This window comes from Oncorhynchus mykiss, chromosome 14 (assembly GCF_013265735.2).
Source record: "Oncorhynchus mykiss isolate Arlee chromosome 14, USDA_OmykA_1.1, whole genome shotgun sequence".
Classification (NCBI taxonomy): domain Eukaryota; kingdom Metazoa; phylum Chordata; class Actinopteri; order Salmoniformes; family Salmonidae; genus Oncorhynchus; species Oncorhynchus mykiss.
This window is the reverse complement of record NC_048578.1, coordinates 15617339-15629464: the sequence shown is the minus strand read 5'-3', so window position 1 is coordinate 15629464 and position 12126 is coordinate 15617339. Positions and strand designations below refer to the sequence as shown.

At 41.7% G+C, this 12126-nt stretch overlaps 1 protein-coding gene across 2 annotated transcripts; it reads left to right on the top strand.

Annotated features, from left to right (window-relative positions):
• Positions 1-831: 831 nt before the first annotated feature.
• LOC110488902 (AP-1 complex-associated regulatory protein) lies at positions 832-11562 on the top strand. Of its 2 annotated transcripts, none has more exons than XM_021561354.2 (10): positions 832-1351; positions 6495-6543; positions 6651-6677; positions 6834-6859; positions 6974-7070; positions 7386-7484; positions 8643-8707; positions 8825-8898; positions 9107-9229; positions 9388-11562. In XM_021561354.2, exons 1-10 carry the CDS (start codon positions 1281-1283, stop codon positions 9681-9683), a joined length of 927 nt encoding a protein of 308 aa, XP_021417029.2. In that variant the 5' UTR covers positions 832-1280; the 3' UTR covers positions 9684-11562. The 2 variants fall into 2 exon arrangements, with proteins under 2 accessions (XP_021417029.2, XP_021417031.2); XM_021561356.2 differs by having other exon boundaries at positions 841-1351; positions 8649-8707.
• The last annotated feature ends 564 nt before the right edge of the window (positions 11563-12126 follow it).

Sequence of the window (12126 nt, the reverse complement as noted above, 5' to 3'; positions counted from 1 at the left end):
GAGTGATTACTGGGGTAGCAGTAAATGTAAAAGTTGACCAACTGAAGCGGAAGATTCCCAGTGTTTCTGATGCTTGTCGTTTGGTGCGACGCAGACAGGGTGGCGAGAGTGGTGAAACAGAAGAGTCATTGTCTGTTATTTTGAGTTTTGATGAGTCTGTGGCAACAGTGTGTAGGGGGAGGTACCTAGGTGTGAGAAGTGTGCAGAAGGGCATGAGACAAAGGAATGTGTAGTATTGGAGAAAGTAGTGGTATGTGTTAGTTGTCGGGGTGCCCATGGGGCTGGGGATCAGAAATGTCCTGTGTGAGAGAGGCAGGTTGAGGTTTCCAGGGTTAGAGTAGTGCAGAAGTTGTCATATGCTGAGGCAGTAAAGGAAGTAGAGGAAGATGGGTCAAGGGGGAGGGATCCTGAGAGGAGTGGTGTGACTTGTAGACATGTACCACTACAGAAGGATAGGCCAACAAGTGATATTATGTTTCAGTAAGATTATATGTTTAGCATTTCTAGCAGTGGTTATCAACTGTACTGCAGGGATGGAACGTAAGTCTTGGAACATTGAGGTTGTGGTGGCAGTTGCAGAGAGGTATTTGGGTGTGCGAGAGAGTTTCAGGGTGTGTTAAGTCTTGGTGTCCCATCCTTTCAGGTTGTTGGCCTGAGGAAGGACTAAATAGATTGAAATAGTGGAGTACGGTGGTGTTATTTTTTATTAATATATTTTTTTGTGAGTGTTGTGTTAGATGGTAGGGTATTTGTTTATTTATGTTTTCAAGCAAAGTATAAGGGAGTTGTACTCCAGTCTGGTAGGTTGGGGTAATGCAACATGTTTTGGATGTCAACCGCCGTTAAACCTCATCGAAGAAGATGATGGCTATTGTGTTTTTGTAACTGTTGCATGCCCACGTCGTTTGAGCCAGATGAGTCTCCGTAGCTAAGTAATCATGAGTCACGTGCGAGGAAGAGGAAATATTGAATGAGAATTCTGAAAGACACAGCTGTCGCAATCTAGCCACATTTTTTTCCTGATGAATATTGATGTTGCAACAAGCGTCTGTACATATACAAATATACAATGCGTCTTTAAAGTCCATACTTTGATCGCTCATTAGCTGTCATGTCACCCTGTAATTGTATGAGCTAGCTACTAGCTAATACCTGTGCCTAACGGCGACGGGTCGAAGAGCGTACACCTGTGCTAGCTATCCATTAATTTGTGAAAATATCCAGTACGCCAGTAGCTTGTTAGCACCCAACCCAAGGAAGGTATATCTTGATAGAATGCGATGGGAAACTGTTGGGCTTATTGTTTTGGAATCTTCAGAAAAGAAGCAAACATTATACAACGAGGAGGCGGGTAAGTGATACGCCCTTTAAACCAACGTTGGCTAGCAAAGGTTAGCTAGGTACAAGTATACTGTATTACATTATCAGCGTAAAAAAGATCCACGATGTCAAGGCTTGTGCCATGTTCAAAACAACTGGGAACTCGGAAATCTCCGAGTTTAGAATGGCGTTAAAAACAACTCTGGAATTCCAATTCGGGAACTGACTTCACGACCTAAAGATCACTGACGTTATGATTTCACCTCGTATTCTCAGTTGTTTTGAAAGCGAAATTATAGCTACGAACCAGAGTCGCATGTCATATAACGTTACCTTTCCCTACGAACTAGATAGGTTTTCCCGCAGCAAGCTGAAGCGTTCCTCACACCACCCCTTCATGTGGGTTTTTCCATACACTGACACACGGCTTTGTAAATGCATGGTGCATTTATCCTGTATTCAATTATAATTGACTAATATGGAAAAATATTTTGTTGACACTCATTGCATCCAGCTTCCTTAAAGGAAAATGACATTTCTGAGTAGGTTATAAACTGCTGGCTTGATGTTATTGATATCAGTTAGGCCTATAATGTTACAGTTGTGATGCCAGGCTGTATCTGAGCAATTCCATGGTAAGAATTATGCTGAGACTCAGATTTTTCCCATTAAAATGTATGCCAAACAAAAACCAATGATTGCAAAGCTAAACAAACCATGCAACTCTATGCACAAGGACAACTTAACAATTTCCACTGAACATTTGACAAAAACAAATTTATTTGAACAATGCAGATGCAACGTTTGGTAACAGCATGACTGCACCAACCACCATTCTGTGTCATTCCAGCAAGCCATGACACCCACCATCTAAGATTGTAAAGAAATTGTTTCTGTAGGTAAGAAACCGATATTAGCATTCCTGAAACAATATTTTGTTGAAGTATAATTTGATCATTGAGAAATTAAGCTAATTGATTGTGCCCAAATTTGATCTTTTTTTTATTGATAAGGTTCACAAAATATTCAACACATAGAACCCAACATCCAATTTGGACTAAACTATACTTAGCTTGAAAAGAAAGAAAGAAATAAACAAATACCCTAACACTACACTAACAAAAACATTTATAGAAAAATAACACCACCCTACTCCACTATTTAAATACACTACTCAAAAAAATAAAGGGAACACTAAAATAACACATCCTAGATCTGAATGAATGAAATATTCTTATTAAATACTTTTTTCTTTACATAGTTGAATGTGCTGACAACAAAATCACACATGTTCAATGGAAATCAAATGTATCAACCCATGGAGGTCTGGATTTGGAGTCACACTCAAAATTAAAGTGGAAAACCACACTACAGGCTGATCCAACTTTGATGTAATGTCCTTTAAAACAAGTCAAAATGAGGCTCAGCAGTGTGTGTGGCCTCCACGTGCCTGTATGACCTCCCTACAACGCCTGGGAATGCTCCTGATGAGGTGGCGGATGGTCTCCTGAAGGATCTCCTCCCAGATCTGGACTAAAGCATCCGCCAACTCCTGGACAGTCTTGTGGTGCAATGTGGCATTGGTGGATAGAGCAAGACATGATGTCCCAGATGTGCTCAATTGGATTCAGGTCTGGGGAACGGGCGGGCCAGTCCATAGCATCAATGCCTTCCTCTTGCAGGAACTGCTGACACACTCCAGCCACATGAGGTCTGGCATTGTCTTGCATTAGGAGGAGCCCAGGGCCAACCGCACCAGCATATGGTCTCACAAGGGGTCTGAGGATCTCATCTCGGTACCTAATGGCAGTCAGGCTACCTCTGGCGAGCACATGGAGGGCTGTGCAGCCCCCCCAAAGAAATGCCACCCCACACCATGACTGACCCACCGCCAAACCGGTCATGCTGGAGGATGTTGCAGGTAGCAGAACGTTCTCCATGGCGTCTCCAGACTGTCAAGTCTGTCACATGTGCTCAGTGTGAACCTGCTTTCATCTGTGAAGAGCACAGGGTGCCAGTGGCGAATTTGCCAATCTTGGTGTTCTCTGGCAAATGCCAAACGTCCTGCACGGTGTTGGGCTGCAAGCACAACCCCCACCTGTGGACGTTGGGCCCTCATACCACCATCATGGAGTCTGTTTCTGACCGTTTGAGCAGACACATGCACATTTGTGGCCTGCTGGAGGTCATTTTGCAGGGCTCTGGCAGTGCTCCTCCTGCTCCTCCTTGCACAAAGGTGGAGATAGCGGTCATGCTGCTAGGTTGTTGCCCTCCTACGGCCTCCTCCACGTCTGCTGATGTACTGGCCTGTCTCCTGGTAGCGCCTCCATGCTCTGGACACTACGCTGACAGACACAGCAAACCTTCTTGCCACAGCTCGCATTGATATGCCATCCTGGATGAGCTGCACTACCTGAGCCACTTGTGTGGGTTGTAGACTCCGTCTCATGCTACCACTAGAGGGAAAGCACCGGCAACATTCAAAAGTGACCAAAACATCAGCCAGGAAGCATAGGAACTTAGAAGTGGTCTGTGGTCACCACTTGCAGAACCACTCCTTTATTGGGGGTGTCTTGCTAATTGCCTATTTCCACCTGTTGTCTATTCCATTTGCACAACAGCATATGACATTTATTGTCAATCAGTGTTGCTTCCTAAGTGAACAGTTTGATTTCACAGAAGTGTGATTGACTTGGAGTTACATTGTGTTGTTTAAGTGTCCCCTTTATTTTTTTGAGCAGTGTACATTTAGTCCAACCTCAGGCCAACAACCTGAAAGGATGGGACATCACCACAACATACTCTGTAACTCTTCTGATGTAAAGTCTCGCACACCCAAATACTGTACCTCTGCAGCTGCCACCACAACCTCAATTCTCTGCGACTTACGTTCCATCCCCGCGGTACATTTGATAACCATTGCTATGAATGCTAAAAATGAAATCTTACTGAAACATAATATCACATAACATAATATCCTTCCCCCTTGACCCATCTTCCTCTACTTTCTTCACTGCCTCAGCATATGACAACTTCTGCACTACTCTCACCCTGGAAGCCTCAACCTGCCTCTCTCACACGGGACATTTCTGATCCCCAGCACCATGGGCACCCCGACAATTAACACATACCACTACTTACCCTAATGCTACACATTCCTTTGTCTCATGCTCTTCTGCACACTTCTCACACCTAGGAACCCCCCTAAGACACGCCGCTGCCACATGCCCATAGCTTGACACCTGTAACAACGTATTTGGCACAAAGCTCGTACAGGATAACGTGTGTATATCCTAACATCACTTTGTCAAGCAAAAGCTAAACATCAAAACTTAAAAGAACAGACCATCACTCTTCTGTTTCACCACTCACACCACCTTGTCTGCGTTGCACCAAACGACGAGCGTCACAAACACCGGGAATCTTCCACTTGGGCAAAGAATCATTGGTCAACCTTTACATTTACTGCTACCCCAGTTATCACTCCTTTCAATGGCGCCCTTTTCTTGAGTGCAAAACAATTCACATTTCTTGCCTCATTCGTTTAACGTGGAGCTCCTTCTCCCTCTGACCAGCAGAAACACAAAGAATTATACCAAGACCACTTCTGGTTACCCTCACCGATTCCACAGCACCCAACTCTGTTTTCACCCACGGGATGGGCCGCAAAGCCGCACACAGAAGACAGACCCGGGGGGGGGGGTTCACACTTGGTAGCACAGATAATGGCGCTGACTAGGGAAACGTTTCCCGCTGTTCTTAGTTCCAGGCTGCACGGTCAAACTAGAACAGATGAACTAATCTTTAACTAGATGCCACTGTTCCGGCTTGTGCCAACACCCATTTATCCATTTAGCTGGTCTCATTTCTTTTCAACTTTATGTAGAAAACTAATAGCTTTTGCTCATGATGAAAATAAGTTGTGTGGCCAAGCCAGTCCTTGATGAAAGCATTTGTTTGTCCTCCTCTCAGCAACCTAATGCTTCAACCCAACTCTCCTTGAATAGTCTAACAAATGGCATCTCTCTGAGAGGGCTATCCCCATCATGCAATTCTGATATTTAGACATCCTGCAAGCCCAAAACTTTGATGGAGAAATTGGTTAGTGACTAAAATGTTGTGACAACCCTAATAAAATTCTAAACCATTCATGGCAGTCTTTTTTTTTTTTTTCAATAACATGTGATGTGACATTTACCATTAAACACAGCCCAACCCAATACCATCACAAAACACTATGCAATGTGTGTTTGGGCCTTTTAACATTGAAGACCATTAGAGACCATAACATTGAAACTATTATTACTGCTGTATCCTAATGGTTTGCTTGTTCGCCAGTAATGGTCTAACTAATCCAGACCTTAATGGAAATAAACCACACACGCTTTCCTAGACACCAATTAAGCCTAAGAGAAGGACAAACTGAATGGCTTTCCTGGGAGACTGGCTTGAATTGTGAGGATGACCACTTTTTTTTTCATCATGAGCAAAAGTTTTTGGTTTTCTACCCAAAGTTGCAAAGCAACAGATGTGATCCATTTAATCAACACAAGAGACCAGAAAAAAATGATTAAAGGGTGTGGTGACAGTAGCGGTAATAGCGGCATCTAGTGGGCGAAACGTGGTACTTTAACAATGCATGGTAAATAATGCAAGCGACTTCAATGGCTAATTTCTCTGAACATGAAAAAAAAATATCAGATTCACAAAGAATAAATTACATAGGATGAAGATGCAATACTCCAAGCAGCAGCTCCATACTACTTGTACTTGTCAGACAGAATGGATACTGTATACTGGTTGTCCGGGGTGGGATTGTGGGTAGCTTTGATAATTATATTGGATTCCTCGTGTCTTAGTCATTGTTAGGAAGAATTATTGTCCAGATCGGATGTAAAGGTACTGTATTTATTGAAGATTATATTAGTCCTATTAATTCAAATAGCCAATTTGCATGCAAACAAATGGCTTCATATCTCAGCTCAAATTATAATTCAACAAATTAATGTTTCAGGAATGCTAAGAAACATAAGATAACTACAGAAACTATTTTATAACAATCTGAGTCTCAGCATCAATTGCCCGTCTCTTCTGTTGAAAGATCTAGCTATGAATGACAGTGACCGAAAGCATCCTAAATGGATGTCAATGTTGTCACATTTCTGTCCATACAGGTCCAAATACTTTAGAAGCAGTACAACTGGGGAACATTACACAATAGAGGTATGATACTTACATTTTTCTGGAAGTAGGCCTATGTCATGTTTCATCATGCATCACTTGGTTGGAAAAACATGATGTACTTACAGTGCAATTCTGTCTCCCCACAGTTTGAAAACCTTGTTGAGAGTGATGAGGTAAGTGTGTGAACATGTAGAGCGTATTTGTTAGATTGAAACAATCCGAAAGTGTGCCATTGGCTGACGATACACAGAAGACACGCTGATTGTGGGCCTGTTCTGGATGATTCTGTGCCCACTTTTATTATTTAAGTTGTCTTATTTTAATTTCAGGCAGAGAGCCCACAAAGCTGTCCCAGGTACGTTTTTGAAACTTTTTTTGGGGACAGATGAATGCATATCAGAAGAATAATGTTAATCAGGGCTTTAACCAAGATGAGCTTGAGGTAATGTTTGTTTAATTTTGATACCAGGCCTATCAGTGAAGATGAGATCATCCACCTCAAAGAGCACCGGTATACTGCAATTTCGGATCAGCAGAACTTGATAGACGAGAAGTTGCAAGCAGAGGTAGGTTTACACAAGAACAGTGCCTCTGAAAGGGCTGGAGAAATCATAGTACCTTTTTTTTTTTTTTTTTCGCTTAAAGATAATGGAAGGTTCAATTCAAAGGTCATTACACTTCCTCGTTTATGAACTTTGTACTGCCTTTCATGTAGCAAGATACAGTATCTAAGATAAGTTTATGCTTAGCCTACATGCTCATAGAAGTCTTATATTTTAATTTTGGTTGATTTTTTTAAATTTGATTTGCTTTTCAGAATTGTTTTGCAATTTTGGTTTTCTGTTCTCAACTTTGTTCTTTGTTTTGTCATTTCTGCTCAGTTATTAGCACAAGAGGAGAAGTTAAGGCTAGAAGAGGAGGCTAGAAATGCTGCCCAGCGTGAGGCTGCCAGGCTGGCACGCGAGCGAAAGCTAAAGGAGGTGAGGCGGCCATTATTGAGTGCGCCTGTCGTCCCTTCACTACCTTGTTCCACCTCACCCACCTTTTCCTTGGCTCTACCCCTGCTTCTTTCCATTAGTGTTGCACACTACACCAAAACTTCTGTACTTTTCCATAATACAACATATCAAACAGTTCGGTACTAGAATTGTTCGGTTGGTCGTTCTATGTGTCTCATGTTTGGAGATCAACTAAATGTATTGCATTTATTCAATTATTTAATTAGCTTAGTTTAACATAAGACCTGAACAGAACTCATCAGTGATTTGTATTCTCTGCCACTTTCTGAAGAAGCAATGAGAACGCCCGTCTGTGTGTGGTAGCCATTAGTGAAACTAATAATGAGCATCTTTGTTTAGATGGAAAGGCTTTCCCAAAAACCTTTCTAAATTAAAAGTTTATGCCTACCTGGCAGAATCATGATTATTGGCATCAATCCAGTGGCCGCTTGTTTTACAAACTCTATCACGTGAGCTACAGAAAAACCGCTAACCAAACAACCATGCCAACTGCATGAGCACTTAAATTAAAGGGTAACTACATTCAAATCTAAACCTCTTAGAATTTTCCCAGACCTCAAAACTGGTCTCCTAATGTGGTTTAAGCATTGTTATGGACTTAGAAAAACAAAATTGGATGTTCGTGGTACTAAACCTGGTATCGGGATAGAAGCCATAATTCTGGTACCGTGAAAACACTAGTCTTTATTACCACTTCAAGTACATAATATCACAAATTGGTGGTCAATCCTTTGTCAATCGAAAGAACTGTAGTCGATGGTATGTCTCTCAATATGAATTTGTAAATCGTACCCCCAGGCAAGTGTCCTTTGAAGGAGTGATTTGCCTCAGTTAATTCAGACAAAAAAGGGGAAGGCATTTGTCTACACTTCATTTCTTAACGTCAAATTAGTCTATGCATCCATTCATTTCCATTCTTTTGATATTTGAGTTTATTCTTCATTCCACAGTTTTTCCCTTGGTTAATTCCATTTTTTTCCATCTGTGTTTGCCTATCTGCCACCTTAATTTTAACACAGCCGGTAATGGCAGCATGTAACTAACAAATCTTCAAATGATCATTATTTACATTTACATTTTTGACCAAGTGTTTTTCTGAGGTATAATTATTTTTCAAAGCAACAGCTTGCACAACGGAAAAAAAGCAAGGCAGAAGTCCAAGGTGGCGCAGCCCATCCAAGAAAGTGAGTATATAAACCAAGTAAAAATGGCTACCTCAAGGTCCATGTGTGTCAGTGATAGTATGATCATGAAATTGAGTTGTTTACTGTTTCTCCTCCACTGGTTGGACTCTGTTCTAGGCATGGCTCAGGTGAAGACTTTGATGTCTACCTACAGCATGTGAAAGTCATGTCAGAAGCCTTCAGGAGCAGCAGTGAGTCTGCTATTTCAGCACAACCATTTTCTGTAGCCTATATATTATATTCCGTGTTTGAAACGGTTCCTCTCAAATTGTGCATACCAACATTCTATTTTAAGATAAAACACTCGGTATCCCTGAAAGTTAATGGTCATGCCTCCATTGAGACTTCTTGCTCTTTGAAACCACCTGTGATTTGATAAGCCAGTGTTTGTGTAATCAGGGCTGTCCTCTGAGACTAATGTGATCACTCCCAACACGGAGAGCAGCTGGGACTTCAACAGCAAGACCCGCTCCACCAACGATGACGGAACCTCACTGGACCTGGAGTGGGAGGACGAGGAAGGTGGGGGCTTGTGTAATTACTTATTGTCCCCTTGGCTGTTTTGTCACATGTCAAAAAATACATTCCCTGAGTAATTGTTGAATTCAACCCTCTCAAAATCACCAGTTGAATGGCCATGCGATGTTTAACTAGACGTATCAAATTGTCCTTGTCTTCAGGGATGAACCAGGTGGTCCCAGCGTGGGAGAGGTCTAAAACCGAGGAGGACATACTCCGAGCGGGACTCCGGCCGGGCAAGAAGCAGACGACCAGCGGTACGGCCTCCGCCTCTGAGGACTCCAACGCCCTGGAGTGGGAGAACGACTTTGTAAGCGCTCGCGGCGAGGATTATGCTGAGGAGAATGCAGAGGACTCTGAATATGAGTGCTTTGTCAACCCCGTCATGGATATGCACACCCCATCTGAGGAAACCCCTCCGGTAGAGATAACTGCACCGGAGACTGAGAAGAGATAGTCCCCATCGCCTGGGGATCCAGAGTCAAATCCTAATGTTAGACCACATTGTGAATGTTTGATTATACACCTCATCAACTTCAAATGTGTTTGTTTGTCCTCATTGGCTGGTGGACCAGTTTTTATTTGACAATCTTCTCTTGTGTTAATTAAGCCTTAGTTGGCAAAGTTTTCATGTCATCCAGTGCATTATTGAATCAAGTGCAATTTCCAGATCTAGTTTGGTGTGATAGTGATTGGGTTTTTATTTGTGAGAGGGCTATAGTGTTTTCACAGTTAGAATGAACTCAAAACAACATAGGGACACATAAAATAAAAGCAACAACAACCTTCAATCAGTGCCTGAATCACTAGGAAAAAAAACTTTCATAAATTGTTAACCAGGTCATAGGACAGTTAGCTGATGAGGATTTTGTCCGTTACCAAGTGAATATTTTGATCAGTGTTTCTCCAGGGATCATAGCTTGCCAGTTGTCTGGTATGGAACATGTAGAGAACCCCTAATGGAGTGGAGTATATCATGTAGCAACTTGTCTGTACACTCAATGTGTTTTTAATCCAAAAAAATGCAAGTGCTAAGATTTGCGATTTTGTTTATCCTCTCAGCTCCAATTAACCAGTGACTCACCATGGACACACAGTACTACATTTAGTTATTTGTTAGTTTGAAACTAAATGTGTTTGTCAGTCAAATGCTGCTCGAGTTATGGACAGGTTTGTGTCCAACATATTTATTTGTATTATATACCGTGAAGGTTGGCTACATCACGTTTGTAGAATTCCTTAGTCCTCTATGTACACATTTAAATCTTACATCGTCAGACTTTTCTATTCTTTTTCATGTTTAGGATTGATTTGTCATGGTGAGCAGCTCGTGAATTGTTTATTTTACGCTCAAGACCAGCCGATTACAAGAGAACATGGATAAACGAACATCTGTCTCCCGCACTGCTCCTTCCAATGGCACTGCCAATAGCGTACAACTTGGGCTCCAACTCTTCAATCTCACCTTTATTTCTGATTTAGCACAGACATTTTTCAAGACCTTTTAAGAATGTAACCCTGATCACTGGAAGTGGACATGGTTGTATTTGATTGAAATGGTTGATGTGAAGACAGGAATAACGAGGAACTGTTTGGAGACTACAGTATGCTCTAGGAGGTTTCTAGAAATGGACCAATACGTGTATATATCATTTCTTTGTGTGCACTAGTAAATTAGTTTTTGTCTTCCCTCACTGCAAAAGGGGAACCTCTCACTACACCCTTACAATGTGGAGATGATGTGCCTACTTTGGAAGCTTCTGCTTTATTGTACAGAATACTGTCTCACCTTGATTTTTCAATTGTTGTGATGTTTGTGACAACAGCGATTGTCCCCTGTAGTGCAGCCCTACTGTACCTGGGGAATCCAAAGCGCCACCATTTAGGTTGTTTCACCCCATTGAGAGAGAATGTAACTTTCCTTTGTTTGTACTGCCTGTAGCTTTACCATTCTAGAAACACAAGCCATTTGATTTTAGCAATTAAAGTGTCATCATAATTGGGGTGAAGAATTACCACAGTTGCACCATTGGCCCAACTCCAAATCGGACCTCCTATTTGTCTGGCATCAAACTCAATGCACAATATTTTGTCCACAGAAAGTGTTCAGACTGTAATAATTGGAGGGATTGTAATTGCAGCTTATCTATGCACTGTTTGATTTACGTGAACTGGTGGGTCCAATCAATGATTGGTTTATAGTATGTGTTTGTAGTGTTTTCCAAGGATACTGTCCTTTTTTTTAACGTAAGTTAGCATGCTGATAAGGGTTGGACACCGTACATTATGGGTGCAATCACAAGGATGGATTAAACTGCCGTGTGCTTATTTCATATCATTCCACTCTTTAGAAGTACAGTGCCTTGCGAAAGTATTCGGCCCCCTTGAACTTTGCGACCTTTTGCCACATTTCAGGCTTCAAACAAAGATAAAACTATTTTTTTGTGAAGAATCAACAACAAGTGGGACACAATCATGAAGTGGAACGACATTTATTGGATATTAACTTTTTTAACAAATCAAAAACTGAAATATTGGGCGTGCAAAATTATTCAGCCCCCTTAAGTTAATACTTTGTAGCGCCACCTTTTGCTGCGATTACAGCTGTAAGTCGCTTGGGGTATGTCTCTATCAGTTTTACACATCGAGAGACTGACATTTTTTCCCCATTCCTCCTTGCAAAACAGCTCAAGCTCAGTGAGGTTGGATGGAGAGCATTTGTAAACAGCAGTTTTCAGTTCTTTCCACAGATTCTCGATTGGATTCAGGTCTGGACTTTGACTTGGCCATTCTAACACCTGGATATGTTTATTTTTGAACCATTCCATTGTAGATTTTGCTTTATGTTTTGGATCATTGTCTTGTTGGAAGACAAATCTCCGTCCCAGTCTCAGGTCTTT